Below are 23,488 nucleotides of genomic sequence, written 5' to 3'. Positions count from 1 at the left end.
AAATAAAATGAGTTGAACTTATTACAGACATATTATTTTATACATTTTTAACACGCAAAAAAAGCAACAAATCATTGTTTCAATTACCGTTTCAGTTTTTTGTTTTACTGTGAGTAAAATTTAATAAAAGAATTTGTGTGTGATACTGTACAAAAGAATAATAATAATGTTATAACTGTGTAAAACTGGTCGGTGGGCAAGTAAAACTGTAAAAATATTTTTTTTGGTACCACATGGCATGCAGTTATTGGTAGGTGTGACCACACTTCATGGTCCTAATTCCCCACCATTATTACCCCGTCAGTATCTAGTCCCCATCCATGCATGTGTAGGTATTGGGATTTGAAATTTTTCGAACGTTTGAGAATCTCATATAATTGCCAATTTGCCATGCTAGAATCTATAGCTTCGTTTATCCGAAACGACAAAGAATCCTCAACTTTATTTTAAAAAAAAAACAGGCGACCAATGGGATATACCGAAGGTGTTTGATAACACTTAAAAGAGTTAAAAGACCAGGGTCTAAGAGGGAAATTTTTTCAAACTGCAAAATTAATATTATATTGTAATCCTTCTCAAAAAAAAAAAATATATATATTATATTGTAATTATTTCTCATATAATTGTAGAATTTGTGTACAAAATATATAAAATCTACTTTTATGTGAAAATAAGATGTAATTAATTTTTTATCAAATAAAAAAAAAAGATGTAATTAACTGGGAATTAAGAGTAGATCTAGCTGTTGGATATATAAAATTTGAAAACATTATAATGATTATAAAGACATAATTATTCTTTAGGAAGTTTTTTAGGTGAGTGATTTTAATTGAATCTTATTATTTATACTATTATTTAAAGGGTTTTCTCTGTTTGGACCAGTTTTTTTTTTTAATTCCAAAATACCATTCCATCTCTAGATTTAAGTAGAGGCAAAAACTAAAGGATAGTCTGGTAAAAATATATATATCTAACTTGCATTAAAATATTGCCTACAAAATAGAAACACTTTTCCACTAACCCACCTCTTCAAAATAACTATACGTTTATTATTTTTTTTAATAGAAAAATAAATTAAACAACTCATGTTACTACTGTTTTTTTCCTTAAAAAAAAAGCACCCCATACTTATCCAAAAACAAAACTAAAAAAAAAAATAGTAGTTATAAAAAACAAAACAAAACAGATATATACACTTTGTTTTAATAAGTAGATACATCTTTATCTCTCTCTAAAACGTTATCTATAAAACATGACCACTCTCCTAATGATTTTCAAATTACTCATTTTTTTTTGTAAAGGTTAATAATTTGCATCCATTATAATATGTATCACACCCCTAGATTTTTTTTGTAATTGAAAAATGTAGTAATCTCAGATTATAATGAATTCAAATTATTAACCTTTTCAAAAAAATAAAAAACTCTTTGAACACGTGTGTGGTTAGAGTCTAGTTTCAAATAATGAATGATAAAAAATCTAAACTACAAGTAAACGGTTAATTTTTCCTTAAAAGCCAACTTGTTTAAACTCAAAGTTAAGTTTTATTTAATTCAATCTTAAACCAAATAAAAGCAAGACAAACTGAGATAGCAAATTCCCACCACAATTTTTTTTTCTTTTTTTGGTTTGTGGTTTTTAGGTTCACTCCTTGATTAAACACACAACAAATAAACAAAAAGAACTGTTCAATAAATAGTAATCACAACAACAGGAAAAACGATGACTTGTCCAAAATCACAATGTTAAAACTGAAAGCCAATTAACTACAAAAAAAAGAGAGCATCTATCACCGGTTGAACATCTTTGGTCGATGAAATCCAGCAACAATATAAAATAAAACTACATAAACAAACAAAACAAGAAAACTATATAGGGCATGTTTGGTAATGTTGTTTTAATAATGTTGTTTGTATTTTTTGGAAATACGTGTGGGTGAAAAAGTTTGTGAAAATACGTGTAATATTGTTCAAAAACTGAAAATTGTTGTTCAAAATCTCATATCTAACAGGCCCATAGAATATACTAGCTTTATCACATGCGCTTTGCGCGTGTGATAAAGTTTTTTTTTAAAGATGCTACGTTCACAACATTTTTACAATATTTTCACAACAATTTATAAATGGTTAGTTGTTATTGGTTCAAATTTGAATCTAACACTAAGATTGCTTTTTTGCCCAACAATAACAACCAGTAACAACCTGCCACTTAAGATTTGTTGTAAAAATATTGGGAAAATATTGTGGACATATCATTTCTCTTTTTTTTTTTTTTAGTGGTCCTATTTTGTAGAAAAAAATTGTATTTAATTATTTTATATATATAATTTTATTTTAAAAATATAATTTATAAGTGAATAAATTAATTTAAAAATTAATAAGAGAGTGGTCTTATTTTTTAAGCAATATTTTAGTGGAGGTTAGAGTTGCATTTTTATCGAATTGTCCTTTAGTTTTGTCTCAATTTAAACATAAAACTGTAGGGATATTTTTGAACTAAAAATGAAGAATTTAAACAAAAAAAGTCTCATAAATAGTAGTATAGATAATTTGTTTTTGGTTTTTATTCAATTGAGCTAACAATATAATATATATATGGATTCAGATCCTCTAGAGTTCTTAGGGTACTCTACCAGTAGAGTTCATTAAATCCTAACCACTCTTTAATGATTTAATTGCAGATTTTGCCATCAAGCATTTAATAAATAATATTATTTAAATAATAAAATAATGTTGTAAAAAAAACAAATAAGAAGATTGTTAATTAAATTATGACATGGCAAAATCTAGACCATTAAATCATTAAAGAGTGGTTAGGATTTAATGAACTCTACTTAGTAGAGTACCCTAGGAACTCTAGAAGATCTGAATCCTATATATATATATATACGAGGGAAACCGAAAGCCTCTGTCAGCTCGCCACGTCACAAGAGAATCCACAGCTGTACCGCTCAAGTTTTAGTGTTTGACGTAATGACTAAAATACCCATTGTCTGTATCTCGTGTTTGATTGACAGGTTGTACGTGTGAAGAAGCAAACTTAGCGAAGCCGAAACGAAACAACACTCCATGCAACACGACAACAGCTAATACTACAGTGAGCGTCAAAAATCACCTCTGTCTCTCACTCTCAACTCTCAAGGGCTCTACCGGTCACAGGTCACACCATGTAACAAGAAGAAAAAAATAATCACCGATTCAGCCAATATGTAACAGTTCTTATTTTTTGGGAAAATACAAAAACAACTAACATTTGTTTTTTTGGAAAATACAAAAAAAGATAAAAACTTTATAAAGTTTTAGCTAATATTAGATACAACCAATACCACCAGCACGTGTGGTGCAACGGTAAAAAGTTTTTGTGAAGACCCATCATTTCAAACCAAGTACCAAGAGGTGGGTTCAAGTATTAATTTATACTTTCTAATATTCAAAAATCATAGTAACGAGGTTTTGTAATAGTATGTCTTACTGTGTGCTAATGATACCCATATGTTATTAAAAAACTCAAGTAGCAATGTACCATGAGGTATGGGGTGATAATTATACACTTGAGCTTTCTTTTTATGAATCCTGAAAAAATTTGGATTCCCACTCAGCTCTTTTTTATAGGAATGTGAATTTTAAAAAAATTGTAGGTATTTACATTCCCATGTTAAAAAAAAAGTTACTTTTTTTATAAACTAAAATTTCACCCATTTCCTTTTACCATTTAATCAATAGAAATAAAATAAAATAACAATAATTATTATTATAAATTGAAAATTTAAATAATTTTTTGGGTTATACATGACATTTAATGTTGTATAATAATTTTAATAAAATTTTCATAATTTATGGTTTATGTTATGTTTTTTTTTTTGTAGTATATTTTAAGGAAGATTAAAAAAAAATACTTAAAACAAATTAAAAGAGATTTTTGAAAAAAAATCTTAAAAATTATAAAACATAAATCAAATATAAGCATCTCATATTCTCATGGTTCTTATTAAATTCATAATAAAACCAAATATATAAATAGTTAGATTGTCAAACATCATATTTCTTGTAATTTAGAGGCCGTTTGGTAAGGTTGTTCTAGTAATGTTATTTGTATTTTTTGGAAATACATGTGGGTGAAAAAATGTGTGAAAATACATGTAATATTGTTTAAAAACTGAAATCATGTGTTTAAATACACGTACCAAACGAGAATTTAGATGCTAAGAGTAATATAGATTCTCTTAAATCAAAAAAGGAGTGTGTAGATAGTTAGAAATGAATATATATACACACACACACACACACACATATATATATAAAAGAAATTATCGAACATTATTAAAAGTCTGTTTGGAATCTGCTTATTTTGCTGAAATTGAAATTTTTTTGCTGAAAGTACTGCAGATAAAGGTAAAAGTTAGTTGAAATAGTACTGTGGGACCCATGAATAGTATTTAAAAAGTGCAATGGGGCCTATGAATAGTAGCAAAAATAAGTTGAATAATAAAATAAGTTGACAAAAATTAAGCTATCCAAATTCAACTTAAGTGATATTTGTACTTAAAAATAAAATTGAATTTTTTTTTTGATAGATTGAATAGTATAATGACATTACGCGTGCGTTTGAATTGGGCGTTCTGCTCAATCCACGCGTTCACATTTTTTTAGTGGGTCCCAATGGTACTGTTCACATACTACCAAACTCACTTTTCACATTTTTTAGGTAAATTTAGCATTATTTACATTTTTAAAAATTATTTTACTACCGTATTTTCAGTAATAAATTTTTAATTTTCAATAATAAGCTGCATCCAATCATAACTTAAAGTAATTTTTGCTATGTTTTACACGTGACAGTTAAAACCTCCATTTTTTTAACCCTCAATTTCTCGGCAAAGTCTCGCCTCTTGTTTTTTCATTTCAGCTCTGACATTTTCTCGGTCTTTTCTTTCTTCTTCTGCGTGTCTGACTCTGCTTTCAGCAGAGAAAGCACACAGAGAGAAGAACAAAGAACAAGAACAAGAAGAGGAACGAAACGAAACGAAACGAAACGCATGAACAAACCCTAAACGCTCGCTGACAATGGAGTACCAAGCGTCCTCTGCTACTATCTCCAAGAAACTCTCCAGCGGCCATAGCTTCAGTTCAAAATCCATATACGACGGCGTTTTCTCCACACCATCGTCGAAGCTCGGGGCTCCGAACATCTCGTCTCGGATTCAAGACTACAGCGAGATATTCGGCGAAGCGTCGCGAGCCTGCTCGATTCCGATTCTTGATATCCCAGCGCTGAATGAAAGAAACGTTTCGGCTGATGATGCTGATGTTGATGCTGCTCGGAGCTCGAAACTCGATTACTCAAACGTTTTCGGTGGCTTTGAAGAGTTCGATTATGCTGTTTCGTATGAGGAACTCATCTCTGAGTCAAAGAAGAAGAAGAAGAATAGCTCTTCTCAGAAAGCGCGGTAAGCTCAAAATCTTTGCCTCAGATCACATCTGTCTCTGTATCTTTTTATTTCTACTTGAAAATGGCGAATATTGTGCATTCACAGCTAGTTCTCGTTTTTGGGAACAGATGCTGTGCTTTTTTTTTTGAGCTTGTAAGCTCTGCTTGGTTTCTGAGAAATTATTGGAAAAGAAAGTTTTGGGGGAAATAAGTTTTGTGAAGTTGGAACTCAGCAGTGAAAGCGTGTTACATATGGCCATTTGGTCCAATTAATGTTAGTTAAAAAAAGTTTTTTTTTTTTTTTTTCTTCATATAAAATTTTCTTCTGTGTTACTTCTTTAAATGGGTTTTTGAGTTATGTATTTGCAAAATGGGGATTTGAGTTACAACGAAGTTGGATTTTCGCTTCGTTTTGATATTTGCGTTTTAGAAACTATCTATTCAGTAAATGCAATTTCAAGAAGTTTAGGAATAGTTTGTGAAAGAGTGGGGATAATCCGAATCGTGTTCTTGTTTTGTTGATGTAAATTTCAAGAATTTTCGGAATAGTTTGTGAAGGAGTGAGGATAATCCGAACCGTGTTCTTGTTTTGGTGATGCGATTTCAAGAAAGTTTTGGAATAGTTTGTCAATTTCATATTCTATGATTTATTCACAGAATATGAATCAGGAAGGGAACACAAAATGGACTTTATTATTTGTTAACTTGTTATTTTTTTTATCACATACTATGACAGCAATTCTGCTTAGAAATATTAATGGATGCATAGGAGAATTGTTATCTGTCATTCTGGGAGTGTCACTCTTTGGATTTTGATTTTTGATTTAAAAATATATATATATATTTTCTATGCTGGATTTTTTGTTTGATGTGGTCCTTTGTTTCTAACTTGAAGAAATTGACATTGATTGGATTCTTATAAGCTTGTATTGTTAGATGTTTATCATAAATTTTCACAAATATCTTATAGTGCACCGTTTAGTAGAGTATTCTACCTCATTTTCTTTTCCCTTTCTATGTTATTACATTTTCTTATTTCTTCATGCCTGCAATGACATTGAGAGGGATGAACTAGTTTTCTTCAGAATTGGTCCACTTGTATGGGTAGAGAATTGACCATATGTTGTTATTTCTATTTGTTATTATGTAGGAGGACTCCAGCTGAAAGAGGACTGCCTTTGAAAGTGGAGGATCATTTGGATTATCGAGAAAAGAATCAGATGAATTCCCATGAGGCATCTTATCAGTCATTTGATAGTGTGAAGAAGTACAACATGTCATACAATAAAGTCAATCAAGGAGGCAAAAATGGGACAAATGTAACAACCCACATAGCTCAGCTTCATGCTGTTCCTGGTTATACACATTTAATTGAAGAAAGCACTCCTTTGCAAATGGCTGACGGAAATAAGCCAGTGACCTCTGCAGTAAATGATGTGTATCTTAACAAAAAAGTCAGTGATGGGATAACTGAGGGCATGCATTCCAGAAAAGTTGTGACAGATCTTCCTGCTAGTGGTGCTGGCAAACAGAAATTTAGAGGTGTTGTTGCACTTCAAAATAAGTCTGATCGGCGTAGGTCCAATTCAATTGATATGCATGAATATCATCATGGAGCACATTCTGTGAAAGTTTCACGATTTTCAGGCCCACTGCCTAACTTGTGTGATATGCATTTGATTGATGAAAGCACTCCCTTGCAGAAGACTGACAGCAATAAGCCAGTAACCTCTGCCGTAAATGATGTGTATCTTAACAAAAATTTCAGTGATAAGATAACTGAAGGCATTCATTCCACAAAAGTTGTGACAGATCTTCCTGCTAGTGGTGCTAGCAAACAAAAGGCCAGAGGTGGTGTTGCACTTCAAAATAAGTCTGATCGGCGTAGGTCCAATTCAATTGATATGCATGAATATCACCATGGAGCACATTCTGTGAAAGTTTCACGATTTTCAGGCCCACTGCCTAACTTGTGTGATATGCGTTTGATTGATGAAAGCACTCCCTTGCAGAAGACTGACAGCAATAAGCCAGTAACCTCTGCCGTAAATGATGTGTATCTTAACAAAAATCTCAGTGATAAGATAACTGAAGGCATTCATTCCACAAAAGTTGTGACAGATCTTCCTGCTAGTGGTGCTAGCAAACAAAAGGCCAGAGGTGGTGTTGCACTTCAAAATGACTCTGATCGGCGTAGGTCCAACTCAATTGATATGATGTTTGGTGCAAATGAATATGGCCATGGGAAAAAAGTTTCAACATTTTCAGGCCCACTGCCTAACTCATGTGATACACGTTTAATTGATGAAAGCAGTCCCTTGCAGATGAATGACAGCAATAAGGCAGCAACCTCTGCTGAAAATGATGTGTATCTTAACAAAAATTTCAGTGACAGGATAACTGAAGGCATTCATTCCACAAAAGTTGTGACAGAAATTCCTGCTAGTAGTGCTAGCAAACAGAAGTCCAGAGGTGGTGCTGCACTTCAAAATAATTCTGATCGGCGCAGGTCCAATTCAATTGATATGTTATTTGGTGTAAATGAATATGTCCATGGAGCACATTCTTTGAAAGTTTCACCATGTTCAGGCCCACTGCCTAACTCATGTGATCCACGTTTAATTGATGAAAGAAGCCCCTTGCAGATGAATGACAGCAATAAGCCAGTAACCTCTGCGGTAAATGATGTGTCTCTTAACAAAAATTTCAGTGACAGGATAACTGAAGGCATTCATTCCGCAAAAGTTGTGACAGATCTTCCTGCTAGTGGTGCTAGCAAACAGAGGTCCAGAGGTGGTGCTGCACTTCAAAATAACTCTAATCGGAGTAGGTCCAATTCAATCGATATGTTGTTTAGTGCATCTGAATATGGCCATGGAGCACATTCTTCGAAAGTCTCCCCATCTTCAAGCAAACTGCCTGACTCATGTGATAGCAAGGGTGCTTCTAAGAGACCAATGGCTTCTCAGTTTGGTTTTTCCAGAACTGACTTTGAAAGTGCTGGACATGTTTCTTCACCACCATGCTTTGATGAGGAAGTAGATGTAAATTCAGTTGCTGCTGCATCTGTGGCTGCTTTGGAAAAGGCAATAGAGGAGGCTCAAGCAAGAATGAAGATTGCAAAAGAATCAATGGCGAGAAAGAAGGAAGGCTTTCAAAGTCATGTGAAGCTTAGCTCTAATGATGGTCTGAAAGCTGAGCAGAGAAGGGAGGGCAAAATTGCAGACAAGGCAAACCGATCCAAAAAGAAGGATTTATATGAAAAAGAGGATGCTCCAGTACAAGATTCTGCTGGTATGAGAAAGCAAAACATGGAGAGAGCAGGTCATGTAACTCCAGACTTAAGAGTCAGGGAAAAAGCTTTTGGCACTGAAGCAGCTGTAGGAGAAACTTGCGAGAGGGAATTGAAACCAACTCAAGCAGATCATATGCAGGAAGCAGCAGAAGTTTGGGATGCAGAAGAACAGTTTTATGAATTTGAGACGGTAGTTAAACACAAAGAAACAATGTTGGAGTTTGAGCAGGCTGATAAGACAAAGAAAGAGTGCTTTCAGAAGCCAGAAGAATGTAGCCAGAGAGCAAATACATTTGAGGAGGCTTGTAAGCAAGAGAAGATAGAGCAGAAAGTTATTGCAGTTGATCTGGAAGAAAATGAGAAGAGATTAAGAGTAGTACAGGAGCAAAATAAATCTGAGAAGAAAGTTGAAGTATCGCATGAGCAGGAAAAATGGGAAGAGACACTAACATATTTTTATGAACCAATGAATTATGTGGAAACTATTGAGACCCAAGAGCTTGAGAAAAATGAAAACGTGAAGAGGCAGATAGAGGGTCAAGAGTGGGTACAAAATGTGAAGAAAGTAGAAGCATCCCATGAACAGGAAATGTTTGAAGAGACACTTACAGATTTTCAAGAACCAATGAATTATGTGGAAAATATTGAGACCCAAGGGTTTGAGGAAAATGAAAACATGAAGAGGCAGATAGAGGCTCAAGAGTGGGTAGAAAATGTGAAGAAAGTAAAAGCTTGCCATGAACAGGAAACTTTTGAAGAAAAACTGGGAGATCTTCAGGAACCAATAAATTTTGCGAAAAACATCGAGACCCAAAAGTTTGAGGAAAATGAAATCATGAAGAGGCAAATTGAGGCTCAGGAGTTGTTAGAAATTGAAAAGAAAGGACAAGTGGTTTGTGAGGAGGAAGACATTGAGAAGGAAAACATCGAGACCCAAGAGTTAGATGATAATGAAAACATGAAGAGGCAAATAGAGTCTCAGGAGTATATAGAAACTAAAAAAGATGCAAAAGAGGCTTTTGAGGAGAAAGACATTGAGAAGGAACCGGAGGATGCCCACAAGCAAGAAGACACTGAGGAGGCTTGCGAACTGGAAATTGGCAAGGAGCAAAAAGATGCCCTCAGGGAGGAAGAAACTGAAAAGTTTATAGATGAACAGTCAATAACTAAGATAAGATTTAATGACTTCCCCAATGAAGAAGAAACTAGGAATAGTCTTCAAGATACTGGTGAGTTGGAAGGGAACGAGAAGCTTCAAGAGGCTAGAGAAAATGAGGAGTTATTTAAAGGTGATACTGATCAGATTGAAGAAAAAGTGGAGAGACAAAATGAGATTTACAAATGGATAGAAGAGAAGAGATTGAAAGTGGCCCAAGAAACTCTTAATTATGAGGAGATCAATCTTGAGGCAACTGATAATAAACGTAAGCAGGATGGAAGTGAAAACCTAAGCAAAAGTCAGGAAGCCAGTAGACTTATAGAAAATGATGGAGGTGTGGAATTAATTTTAGAGGTACCAGCACAAGAAGAAAATGGGAGTACAATTGAAGTAAATAAGGCTTTCGTTAAACAGGAGGAGAATGGAAGGCAGAAAGAAGCAGTTAAAGATGAAAAGGTCGTGAAAGAGGCCGAACAAGCTCTTCATCAGGAGAAAAGTCTTGAGGCAACTGATGGTGGGTGCAAGCAGGATGAAAGTGAGAACAAAAGCAAAGATCAGGAAGTGAGCAGACAAATAGAAAATGAACAAGCAGTCAAAGATGAAAGGGTGGTGAAAGAGGCCGAACTAGCTCTTCATTATGAGAAAAATGTTGAGGCAACTGTTGATGGATGTAAGCAGGATGAAAGAGAGAACCTAAGCAAAAATCAGGAAGCAAGCAGACATATGGACAACAATAAAGATGTGGAATTAAATCCAGAGGTACCTGTACATGAAGAGAACAGGAGTACAGTAGAAGCAAATACAGCTTCCTTTGAACACAAAGAGAATGGAAAAGAGATAGAAGTAGTTAAAGAAGAAAATGACATTGAGGATAAGGAGATACTTGAAACAGATGGTTTTCCTCAAGATGCCTTTATACACTCTGAGATGAAGCAGCAAATGGAAGATACAATAGAGACCATTGTTTTTTACTTGAATGGGGTAGATTTTGTTAAAACTGACATGAGCTTTGGGCAAAAACAACATGACCAAAATGCGGAAGAACAAAAAATAGTCTGCAATCTGGGAAGGAACATTGAAGAAATGGATCCTGAACTGGGGGAAATTTATGAGAATGTCGAGGAAGTTGAATTTTCTGCAGATCAGGAAGAAGTAGTGAATATTTCTACCTCTTCTCATGAGGATAGATGGGATGATAACGAGGACAAACTGAACCAAACTGAGCAACCCAGCTTGATTGAAGGCGAAGGCAAAGGTAAAGAAACAACTGAGGAGATCAAAATAACCCAGATTACCAACAAACGTGAGCAGAATCATCAATCAACCCTGACAATGGAAGAGAAGGAAAGTAATGACACTTTGCAAAAGGAAGTAGAATTGGAAAAGGAGCACCTTAAAAAAATAGATGAAGCAAAAGAGAGGGAAAAGGAAAGAGAAAGAGAGAAGATGGCTGTTGAAAGAGCCATCCGTGAAGCTCGCGAAAGGGCATTTGCTGAAGCCCGAGAAAGAGCAGAAAAGGCTGCTGTGGAGAAAGCAGCTGCTGAAACTCGTCGAAGGGTAATGGCAGAGGCCCGAGAAAAGTTGGGGAAGACTTCTGCTGAGGTTAATGAAAAGTCGGCAGCTGAGAAGGCTGCTATGGAAGCCAAACTTAAAGCTGAACGTGCTGCTGTAGAGAGAGCAACTTTAGAGGCTCGAGAGCGTGCCCTAGAAAAAGCAATGTCTGAGAAGGCTGCATTCAAGGCAAGAAACCAGGCTGAAAAGTTTGTTGGTGAGAAACTTTCTGGTGCTTCCAGAGATAAAGGAATGAGGCAGAGCTTTTCAGCCAATGTGAGTCTCTGCTAAATCTTGTATCACTCATTTCCCATGAAACTTGTGACATGACAAATTAATAGTTGATAGAAATTCCTGCAGGATCTACAACAAAAAAACTCATGTCCTACCAGCAATTCAAGATACCCCAATTCTTCAAGTCATGGTGGCGGGTCATATTGTGAGTCCCACTACCCCTATAATAGCATTTGATATATGGCTCGGTTATTAATTAATGTGAAGATTTAACTAATTCCTGCTTTCCCACTTCTGAACAATTTATATTTTTGTGATAAGCTTCCCACTCTACTGAGGGATTTGATGGATCTAATGGCGAATCTAATAGTGAATCGGTTCAGAGGTGTAGAGCTAGGTCCGAGAGGCATCAAAGAATAGTAGAACGCGCGGTATGCTTCCTGCTTTTGCTTAGATTCAAATATACAGATATTTTAGCATGTAACATGCTTGCTTAATGCATTTTCTGGTTTCCTTCAGGCAAAAGCTCTTGCAGAGAAGAATATGCGTGATCTTCTTGCACAGAAGGAGCAAGCCGAGAGAAATGTAATGATCTTTTCTATTAAGGACAAGAAATTCTTGCGCTTGCAGCTAAGACCTGAAGTGTTGTCTAACTGTCTGAATCTCATTTTATGGCAGAGATTAGCAGAAGCACTTGATGCTGATGTCAAAAGGTGGTCGAATGGGAAGGAAGGGAACTTGAGGGCATTGCTTTCAACCCTACAATATGTATGTGCAAGACTCGTACTAACTTTTTATTACAAACTTGTATCCCCATGCTTAGTACTTCTTAACCTTGATTTTTTATAGGATAGCATAACAATTGGATTTTTGGGACTTATTGACTGTCTCTACCATTGATTTAATATATTACCAGTCTAATTATTGTATAATATCCTTATATCTGTTGAAATACTATCTCTCTTTGTTTTTTATTTTCCTAATCTCATACGATTTTTTTTAATCTGCTGGTGAATGCTGGTAAGATGGCAAAGGTAACGCTTCCTTGTGTAGACATCACCAGCATTTTATCTATTTGCTTTTTTTGGGGGGTGGGGCGGGCACAAGGCTGGCATTTTCATTGTAAATGCTTTCACAACCAACATAAAGAATTGCATCTGTGCTTGTACAAATCATATCTGGTTGCAATAGATAAAACTTGCTATATTGCTATTAAAGAAATGTTTAATTTCTCATGGTAAAAATTGACTCTTTATGTTCTAAATTATTTGTATGCGCTGATAATGAGTACAGTAAATTCCAAGCTACCTTCCATTGGCATTAATTCAAGCATTTCAATCAGTATTTGATTTAACGAGATGTTTTCACTGGCAGATACTTGGGCCCGATAGTAGTTGGCAACCAATTCCTCTAACAGATATTATTACGACTAGTGCTGTAAAGAAAGCTTACCGTAAAGCGACTCTTTTTGTTCATCCTGACAAGCTGCAGCAGAGGGGTGCAAGCATTCAGCAAAAGTACACTTGTGAAAAGGTTTTTGATCTTCTAAAGGTGTGTTTCTGATGCTGATCTTTTGCATTATTATCAAGTGGAAGATCTGGATTAGGTTTTGCATAAGCATTAAATTTAAGTCGATAAGAAACTGCACGGAACAATGCAATACGTGTAGGTTGTCCTTTGCATTGATTCACTGATACTCAACAGCCAGTCAAAAACTAAAGTGATACCCCAAAGTTGATTGTAATTAGTTCCTGGATTTCTTTTGCTGCTTCTCACTAGGGATGGTGCAATTGATATTCTATTGTTCTGCAAATCCCTTGGTCATGTAACAATGGGCTTAAGCAGTCTGGGGTGTGAACTGTGAGAAGATATAAATGTCTCAAGATATCTGCCTTTTCTCTTCTGGTTTGCATTTTTTAACTGTTAGGCTAGATCATGAGAGACTCTAGGATAGAAACTTTAAAGAAGCAATCTGGGCTTTTGGCACTTAGGCTTTTAAATAAGAGTCCTGAATTATTATTATTTTGACTGTCTTATCTATCCAAATCTTTTAAAGTTCGCTAACCTATATTCTTTTTTTGGTTTATTACATCCAGGAGGCTTGGAACAGATTCAATGTGGAAGAACGGTAGATAGTTTTAGTATTATATCTCCTAAACTAAGTAATACAATTCATAAACAAGTTGTAGGCAGTTTTTATTCCTTATTTGTACAAATTCTGGACACACGTTGTAACCCTGCAAGTTGTAACCACATGAAATAGCATAAAATGAGATGTCTTTTGGTAAAGAAACCAAACCTGTTATCCACATCTCCTCACCCACCCACCCCAACAAATGGTCCCTTTGGTTGGGAAGATTTTAGTGAGGATGGAAAATGAAGCGATTGAAATTCACAAAATTTTATCCAACATGCAACAGACTAGAATAGCCTTCAAAATAAGCATCAATTGAAGTTCAAAGTAAACCTCAATATTTTGAGTTGTGATGTTCTAGCACTACATTGGGAAAAAGATACAGTAAAAACATACTTAACCCACAAAATCCTAGTAGACGGTTAAAGCAGAAAACTGAGCAACTTCAACTTGTGGGCCTAATGTGCAATTACAAGCCAAACAGATGAAGCATTATGGCGTTCTGTGCATGCATGCGATTCTCAGCCTGTGGGAAGACAATGGAGTTTGGAGCTTCGACAACCTCATCAGTCACCTCAACTCCTCTTTCTGCGGGCAAGCAATGCATGAAGTAGGCTTTTGGGCCTGCTAACTTCATAAGATTTTCATCCACCTGCAAATAATATCAAGCAAAAATATCTCATTAGTGTTCAACCAATGATGCAATTTGCAGTACACCAATGTCATGGCACAGTACAGGAACTATATATGTCACCAGTAATGCAATATAATATGCACCATTTCATGCTTGAACACTTTCAATAAATTGATGTCATCACCATATATATTTTTCAAGCTTCAAACAAGAAAAGATAAAAGATGCTGGTGAAACACGTTTATATCATCTTACAGCAGAAAACCTGCACACTTTGCAAAACATGAATGGAATAAAATAATATGGGTTTCCTCACTTAAAACAACTAACAAAGTACTTCTGACACGCTCAATTATTTTCATGGTTTCATCTGAAATCTGAAGTTCTTCAACAAAAAAAAAACCTATCTCAGCAGAAAGACTGCTAATAGCAGAAGAGTTAATTTCCAAGGAAACTGAAAAGCTTTGTTTCTTTCCTGTTTTTGTGCTCAGAACAGCACGGGTGATTTCCTTGTCAAATTTAAGGCTTGTGTCACTAGTTTTTTTTTTTTTTTTGAATTGTTAAGTTCCACATGCCCCTAATGAGTCTAGAACCCACAACCTCGCCCTCCACCAAGAACTTCTAAGGGGAGGGGGTGCCAGTGAGCCAGAGCTCATTGACTAAAGCTGGTGTCACTAGTGAAGAGAAGATAACTTGCATCCTCCTGAGCAAAAATATGTGGTAATAAAAAAAGAAATCTACACTGTTGATCCGCCATTCCTACTGCTTGGCAGGTCCCCTCACCCCATCATATCACAAACTTTACAAAACATATAGAGTGAAAAATATTGCTGCTGAAGTAACTAATAAGAAAACATTGATAGGAAAAATCATGTCTATGTTTTAGCAACTATCACTCATAACATGGTGCACTTTAGGTCTTGTTATAAGACGGAAGTCTATCTAATATCAACCCGACAGAATTTCAACCTATGGCATTTGCTCCATGAAGATTTCTCTTTATAATCAAGTCAAGACAGCAATTTAGGTTTTTGTATAGGCAGGATTCGAGCCCAGGTCTTTTAACAACAAGAGACTCCACCAGTTGAGCTTAACTAGAACTCACTCAACTTGTATTATGATTTGTAATACACAACAAGGACATCTCAAAAAAGAATTTGTCTTACATAATCTACTCAATTTTGTCTCCGTTTGAAATTAAAAACATGCCTATTATTTTGTATATGAAAAACTACCATGCTTCAATTTAAAATACAAACATTAGTACCTAAAAATATTTTTCGAAAATTTAAAGATTTCATACATCACAATCACGCATTAAAAAAGGTTTTTATTATTATTTATTAATATAATTATTTATAAAAATATTATTACGACATATACCTGAAAGCCTTTAAACACTTGACGTCGAAAGGCAGCCTCTTCCTTTTGTCCCATGCTGGCCCACACATCTGAGTAGACAACATCAGCTCCTCTAACGGCTTCCTTTGGATCATTTGTTATTTCGATCTTGCTGATTCCAGCCTTTCGTGCCTTCTCAGCTGTTTGTTCATCTGGTTCAAAACCTTTAGGGCAGGCACAAACAAAATGGAAGGGAATAACTGATGCCAACAACAACCAAGAGTGTACAATGTTATTTCCATCTCCTACATAGACGACCTGAATGTTTCATTTTTATCAAATCAGATTAGAATGGAAAGACACACCAAGAAATTGTATGCAGGATGTGGCAAGATAAAAGACAACCCAGCACTATGGACTGACCTTGGTTCCTTCCAAATGACCGATATGCTCAATTATAGTGAGGGCATCGGCCATTATTTGGCAGGGATGGTTAAAGTCTGTCAGGCCATTAACAACAGGTACAGTTGCATATTTAGCTAGATCAAGAATGTCCTGCAAATAGAACAAGGAATTGCATTTGTAAAACAATGTTCAAGATCTATTACTTTAAGAATAACTTTGCAATGATATATATATATATATATATATATATATATATATATATATATAGACACCCCCCCCCCCCCCTCTTTCTTCTCAAAAAAGAGAAGAGCCTAAACATTAACACAAAAAGAAAAAAGTTAAAACTAATAAGATCCAATAATTACTTTAACCAGAATAACCAATTTACCACCACAACTCACCAGCATACCTGATGAGCAAAGACCCGTGCCATAATAATGTCATTATAGCGACTCAAAACACGAGCAACATCACGAGTTTCCTCCCGCTTACCCATCTGAATATCATCAGGTCCCAAGTATATAGCATGGCCTCCTAACAAGGAAAACCCAGTCTCAAAAGAAACTCGGGTTCTCATGGATGGCTTTGCAAAGATCATCGCCATTGTTTTCCCCTTGAATGGGAGGAATGTCCTGTCTCCTGATTTTAGCAATGCTTTGATTTCTGCAGCCTGGTCTAAGATCTTTAAAATAGTAGCCTTGTCAAAATCATTAATGTGCAGAAAATCCTTCTGCCCTGATTTCGCTGTAACACGAGGAACCCAAATATATTGTGTGTCAAAAGAGGACATTTAACAAGGAAAATTACACACCGTCTTACATCAAACTTGTGAGATTCAGCTTAGAAATAAGAGATTTTTAACCCTTCTAAACTATTCTCCAACTACCATCATTTTTTCAAAGTCAAGTATCAAACCAAATTTTAACAAACTGACCACAAAAGTCTTGAAAAGATCCTTTCTGATCAATAATAAGTTTCTCCCCCCAAAAATTCATATAAACTCAAACACCACATAGAATTTAAAATAAAAATAATAATAATAATAATGAAACTAAGGATCTGTTAAATTAGGCGTTTTGGGAGCATAAAAGTGCGTTTTTTGAATCCAAACCTCCATTTTGCAAGAGCAATTTCTCATAGTTTTTTTACAAACACTAAAATAACGTTTTGCAACATCTTACCCAAACACACCCTTAAAATCAATAACCATTAAGAAGCACATTTTTACAGTTTATTCCTCAAATAAAATGACAAAGACAACGAATATATGCGAAAACAAGGAACCTTAAACCCTAACAAAAACGAAATAAATTCAAAACCTTTTTGGTCCATTAATGTTCAATTTCAATCAGAAACCCCAATTATCACCACAAGCATTACAAGGAGCCTAAATAACAGACACAGATAAACATGCATTGTCCAACGAACACAAAGATTTCTATATCTCTCTTAACTATTTTCCAATTCTTAAACCCCGAAATTCAAGTTTTTTTTTCTTTTTTCCTCTACAGCATCTTAGCAAACACCATAAACCCTATATCGAATTGAATTGGCCCAAACAGAGAGACTATAATCAAAAAGCTTCGTAATCACCGAAAGATTAAGAGACGTGCATTTGACCTTGGACATTGACAGAGGAAGAAGGTGGCGAAGTAGCGGCGGAGGAGGAGGAGGAAATCTGGCAAGCGATCCTTGATCGGAAAGCCGGAGAGCTCGCTGGAGAAGACACCGAAATGGTCGAGAAGAACTTTCCCGGAAGTTGGGCCGATCGCCGGAGATTGTGACCATAAAATGAGGAGGAGAGAGAGGTGGCTTTGTCTGAGGTGATAGGTGTACAGTGAGAAAACATCGCCGACATTGTTGTTTCTCTCTGAGAAGCTGAACAAAGAGCAAGAGCGAGAAACTGACCTTTGAGTGTAGTGTTTGTTGCTACTTCTTGTTGTGACAGGCTTTAAAAAGCAAAAGAGGGTTTATACTTGGGTGTAGGGTGTGTTTGGATTCTTTTTTTTCCTTTTTTTTTTCCTTTTCGATAGAAAAAAGAATAATTTTTTTTGTTTTTGTTTTTTTTTATGGTAAAAGAGGAAGAAATTTACTTAAAAGAATAATACAGTACCTAGTACTTAGGGAATTAATTTACTTAATCTACCTTATTTTATTACAAAAATTGCAAAGCTGTGTTGGCTATAAAACCTCCCTTGTTTTTTTATGACATAGAAAAAGAAATGACAATAGAGACTAAAGTGAAAAGCAAGTTTCCAAATTTTAACCTTTCAAAAAATTCATAGTTCCCATAACTTTGACTGTGTTTGGTTCCATGGAAAGTAATTCCAGAATTTTTTTTTTTCACATTTAAGAGTATTTGGGGCAATGGAAAATGTTGGTTAATCAGAAATTGTTTTTCAATTGATGGTAGAATTAAAGCACTTATGACGAAAATTGATTTACACCTTCATTTTGCACTTCACAAAAAACTTATCGATCGAACCTCTACCTCCCATCCCCATTGTCTGTTGCCCAACCACCACCTCCACTAACATCCACAGTCTCCTCTAGTAGCCAACCGCTACCAATTCCCAATCACAAGTTTTTTTAAACTAGAATTTTCCTTTTTTAATTATATATGTGCTTCAGATATGAGAAAATAGTAGAAAATATGTTTCTATAACATTTTCAAGAACATAACTAAATATTTGAAATATTCTTTGCGGTATTTTTAGGAACGCAACCAAACAATTGAAAATATTTTTTTTTCTTGAAATATTTTCACCTAAAAATAGTTTATGGTCAAAAAATATTTTCTGTTGAACTAAACACAACCTTCGTAATAATGAATAATGAATAATGAATTGTGAATGATAGATACTAATATAATGTCAATGATGAACCCACGTAAAACCTAATAAAAACACGTTGACTCAATTATTGTGAAAAATGTTGTGTACTATAACATTACTTCTAACAAAAAAGATATCTCTTTCCCTTAGAGTATTAATTAAGGGATCACTTACTAGTTTCCTCTTACAAAAAGGTTTTACCATTTCATTTTTTAATTTTTAATGTTTTTAATCTATTTAATTCAATGGTTGAGATAGGAAGTTTTTTTTTTTTTTTTCATCTCTTAATCTCAACCATTGAGAGCAATTGCACATGGTGCACCTGATCTCAATTCTTAATTACACCTTAAATTTTAACCAATAATGTGGGGACCCGAGGACCCGAGGAGCTAGGATAAGGACCTGAGGATCAAACGTGAAGACTAATGAATAAAAGTTATGGTAAGGAGGACAAAAGTCAAAGACTCGAGGGTCCGAGAATGCGGAGGCAGGGTTACCCGAAGAAGTACAAAGAGTAAATCAGTGATGCATTAGAGAGATATTGAAAATATCTGGATGGAGGGTAGGTAACTGTGAACGCCGCATTGAATGCTCTGCACCAAGTTTTCTGGCCGCATTGAATAGGAAGCACCACATTTATTTGTTGCATTAATGTGGAGGTGACCTGAATAGTACAAGACACAGCACTAGAACTTCTTTCCATTACCGACTACAAGTATTACAAGTAAATAGACAAGTGTTAGCAAATGAGGCTAGTGAGGTGAGAGATGAAGGGTTGAGGTAGCAAGAGCAAGGAATATAAATAGGAGAGGAAGAAACAGAGAGTGGGGGGCAAGTTTTGGAGGGAGAGAGAGTCTTAGAGAGTGTATTGTTGATCTTGGTGAATTAATCAAAACGCCATTATCTTTCTTGTTTTGTTCCTTCTCTATAAATTCGTTGTTTTGGGCCTTGAATTATTGGACTTCCTTTAAACTGTTGGGCTTGTGCATGATTTTTGGTCTTTACAAATAATTACAAAAGCTATTAGAACAAAGAAATTTTACTTTAGATGTGCAGCTAACCTTTCATGTTCTTTATGGGAGTGGCTTGCATAAACTACCCTGAAGGGATAAGTATGCCCCAAGGATTCCCCTGGCTCGAGGATGGAAGCAGAAACAACGCAATGAATGTCTTATGAAAGCTCAGGGAGAGAAGAAAGGACCATAGTGGGAGCAAGGGATGTGGGGGGAAGTTTCTTGAAAGATATACCTCCCACTTCCACATTGAATGTCCTACACCAACCATATCAGCTGCATTAATGTGGAAATGACACATAAATAGTAACTTCAAGTGCTAGTAGCCCCTTCTACCACCTTCAACAGAGCTTTGATGGGGCAAGTATCTTGAGGAATGTTTTGAGGCGTATATAGGTGAGGGCTATGATGCAAGGAGGAAGAATATAAAAGGAAGGGAACCTCCCGGAAAAAAGGGACGGACGGACACTTTCTCTAGGATATAGAAAAACGGGGAAGTGAACAGTGTATTATCTTGTGTAAAGCTTGTACTAAATATATATAAGAAACTAAACCTCGGACTAGCCCGAGGAGAACATTATTCTCAATTACTACTTGAGTTACATCTATCTGTTATTCGGGGCTCTTCGGCTATGAACTTAAACTTAGCTTAGAATTGCACTTGAAGTTTTTTCTCACTCTCTAAAAAAAACTCTATTGTTGGGCTTTATTTGAAAGATAAGGTACCATTATTCTTAGTGGGCTTGGATCTTTATTTTTTGAGCACTTACACACACATGTGTGTGTGTGTATATATATATATATAATATTCAATCTCAAACCTCAATTTTTCTTGTCCGAATTGCTGAAAATTTTGCCCCACTTTCTATTTAAAGCATAAAAAACAAAAAGATATCTTTTTATAAATCTTTGTTGTAATTGCCACACTTTGGACCTTCTTCTCTTCTTTGAGTATGTTCCTCAGGTTTGGTACTTCTCTAAAACCTTTGAATCTTTCTTTAACTTTCTCATTATTCTAGCTATTTTGTTTTACTTTCTCCTTATTTTATTCTTAGTGATTGCTTTACATTCTGAGTCACATCGCATACCTAAACTTTTTCATTCATTCATTTAACAAATTGAGGTGGGGAGGTAGCATAGTACATTAGATTTTTTTTTTTTAAATTTCAAGAGAGTGATCATGAGACTACGTCTGTACTTATCTCTTCAGGATTTTAATTCTTAAAATAAATTTCACCTTCATTTTGTGGGTAATTTCTTTGATTCTTTATAAAAAAAATTTCACTAATGTACTCCTGTTAGGTCCACGTTGACTCTTGCTCAATTTATTTAGTTTCATTTCTTAGAGCATTTTTCCATTTTAATTACACTTGGTATAAATTTAAACAATTACTGTAGCTGTGTATATGTATTTTTTATTTTTAAAAAATAAATGAAGAAAATGGATAATGATAATGATATGTAAAGAAAGATAAATACTTAAAAAATTAAGAAAATTTGATATATTAATGAAATAGACAATATAATAGATAATCTGAAAAGTGCATTTTTGAAAAATGGTTATTTAAAATATAAAAAAAAAGATTTTTATACTAAAATAGATATGAATTTTTGCAAGAATTAATACAAATGCTCTAAATATTTAGGGCCCGTTTGGTAAAAGATTTCTAGTAACATTGTTATTGTTTTGTGAAAATACGCGTGAGTGGAAAAATGTATAAAAATACATATAATATTATTTAAACACTAAAAACTGTAATTTAAACAAACAATATCAAACACCCCTTAATATCTTAGTTGTTAACCAAAACAAAAATAGTCAATATGCTATTTCTAGTATTTGGTTGCTTAGATAATAAATATTTTTAGCTGTATTGTATTGTGTTATCGAATTCATTAAATCAATAATATAATGAATTTGGTTTTATATTATTGGATACTTTTATAGTTGTATTACTTTATCTAAAACTTTTTTTTTAAAAATTCTTTATAGCATATTAGCAAACATTATAAGAGCATTCTCATCAGCTCTCTTATAAAAAATGTCTTTTTGACACATTAAAGATCTACTTTATTATTTTAACACACCATTTTACAATTTCCCATTTATCACATCTTCTATTCTTTGATTCTAAACATTAAAATAATATATACCAATATGAAAATAACATTTTAAAAAAAACATGTATTTCCACCGTCACTCCCACCAACTCACTGCCACGGTTCCACTCTCACCACAGCCCACCACTGATACAAACCCACCACCACATCCCACCATTGTTACAAAATACAAATCCATCACCACCAACCACAATCAACCAACCAACTACAACCAAAATCTACCAACCAATATTATAAACATTTTCACAAGCACCAAGAGAAAGAGAGATCGGCGATGTGGAGAGAGAAGACGTCGGCGGCTCCAGGCGAGATCGGCAGCTCCAGGCGAGGCGGCTTCAGGCGAGATTAGCTTCAGCGGCTCGAGGTGGCTTTAGGCGAGATTGGCGGCTTTGCTGGCATTAGGCGAGATCGGTTTCAACAATGGCTTGAAGATGAGAGAGAAGAGGGAGCTGTGGAGGACGATCCAGGCGAATATGGCAGTGAGATTGGCGGCGAGATCGGCGGCTTTGCTGAGATCGGTGAGAGAGAAGAAATGGTGGGCAGAGAGAAGAAGTTCAGATGAGAGAGAGAGAGAGAGAGAGTCTGAGTGAGCGAGAGAAGAGAAATGCCAATAAAATAATAATAAAAAGATATAACACACCGGTCCGTACCGTTCCAAAGATGGAATGGTACTGTAGCATGTCTCAAATTTTTGAGACATTTGACACACCTCATAAAGCTTTGTTTTTGATGTTTGGTGTGCCAAATGTGTTATATTATGACATTTGACACATTTAAGATAGTTGATGAGAGTGCTCTAAACCCTATCCCATGACAGAGAGACTTAATTTCAACTTCAACATATATATAATCAAAAAGCTTCGTAATCAACAGATGATTAAGAGACATGAATTGACTTGGGCCATTGACAGAGGAAGAAGGTGGCGAAGTAGCGGAGGAGGAGGTGTAGGAGGCGGTCTGGCATGCGATTCTTGATCGGAAAGCAGGAGAGCTCGCCGGAAAAGACACCGAAATGCTCGAGAAGAACTTTCCAGTTGGGAATTGAGAGTGTCGCCGGAGATTGTGACCGGAAAATGAGGAGGACGGAGACACGGCTTTGTCTAAGGCAATTGGGGTACAGTGAGAAAATATCGCCGACATTGTTGTTTATCTTTGAGAAACTTAGCAAGAGCAATAGCAAGAACGAGAAACTGAGCTTGAGTAGTGTTGTTACTTGCGATTAAATAGGCTTTAAAAAGCAAAGAGGGTTTATAATTTTTATGTGTTTGTTTTGATTGTTAGCTTATATTCTTATTCAGCTTATTTTTGTTATTATTTATAGCTTTATTGTAATTTTTTGA

At 35.0% G+C, this 23,488-nt stretch overlaps 2 protein-coding genes across 2 annotated transcripts; one reads left to right on the top strand and one right to left on the bottom strand.

Moving 5' to 3' along the window:
- Positions 1 to 4,891: 4,891 nt before the first annotated feature.
- Positions 4,892 to 13,964, top strand: LOC142621472 (uncharacterized). Its single transcript, XM_075794724.1, has 8 exons — positions 4,892 to 5,446; positions 6,578 to 11,708; positions 11,793 to 11,871; positions 11,988 to 12,097; positions 12,186 to 12,251; positions 12,345 to 12,434; positions 13,041 to 13,217; positions 13,763 to 13,964. The coding sequence occupies exons 1-8, from the start codon at positions 5,064 to 5,066 to the stop codon at positions 13,796 to 13,798; spliced, it is 6,072 nt and encodes a 2,023-aa protein (XP_075650839.1). The 5' UTR covers positions 4,892 to 5,063; the 3' UTR covers positions 13,799 to 13,964.
- A 129-nt stretch (positions 13,965 to 14,093) lies between these two features.
- On the bottom strand, positions 14,094 to 18,120 carry LOC142621473 (ornithine carbamoyltransferase, chloroplastic). Its single transcript, XM_075794725.1, has 5 exons — positions 17,801 to 18,120; positions 16,590 to 16,924; positions 16,199 to 16,330; positions 15,818 to 16,093; positions 14,094 to 14,452 (listed from the first exon to the last, which is right to left on the bottom strand). The coding sequence occupies exons 1-5, from the start codon at positions 18,036 to 18,038 to the stop codon at positions 14,270 to 14,272; spliced, it is 1,164 nt and encodes a 387-aa protein (XP_075650840.1). The 5' UTR covers positions 18,039 to 18,120; the 3' UTR covers positions 14,094 to 14,269.
- Between the last annotated feature and the right edge of the window lie 5,368 nt (positions 18,121 to 23,488).

This window comes from Castanea sativa, chromosome 1 (assembly GCF_040712315.1).
Source record: "Castanea sativa cultivar Marrone di Chiusa Pesio chromosome 1, ASM4071231v1".
In the NCBI taxonomy this organism is placed as follows: domain Eukaryota; kingdom Viridiplantae; phylum Streptophyta; class Magnoliopsida; order Fagales; family Fagaceae; genus Castanea; species Castanea sativa.
The sequence above is the reverse complement of the archived record's forward strand: the minus strand, read 5'-3'. Positions and strand labels throughout refer to the sequence as shown.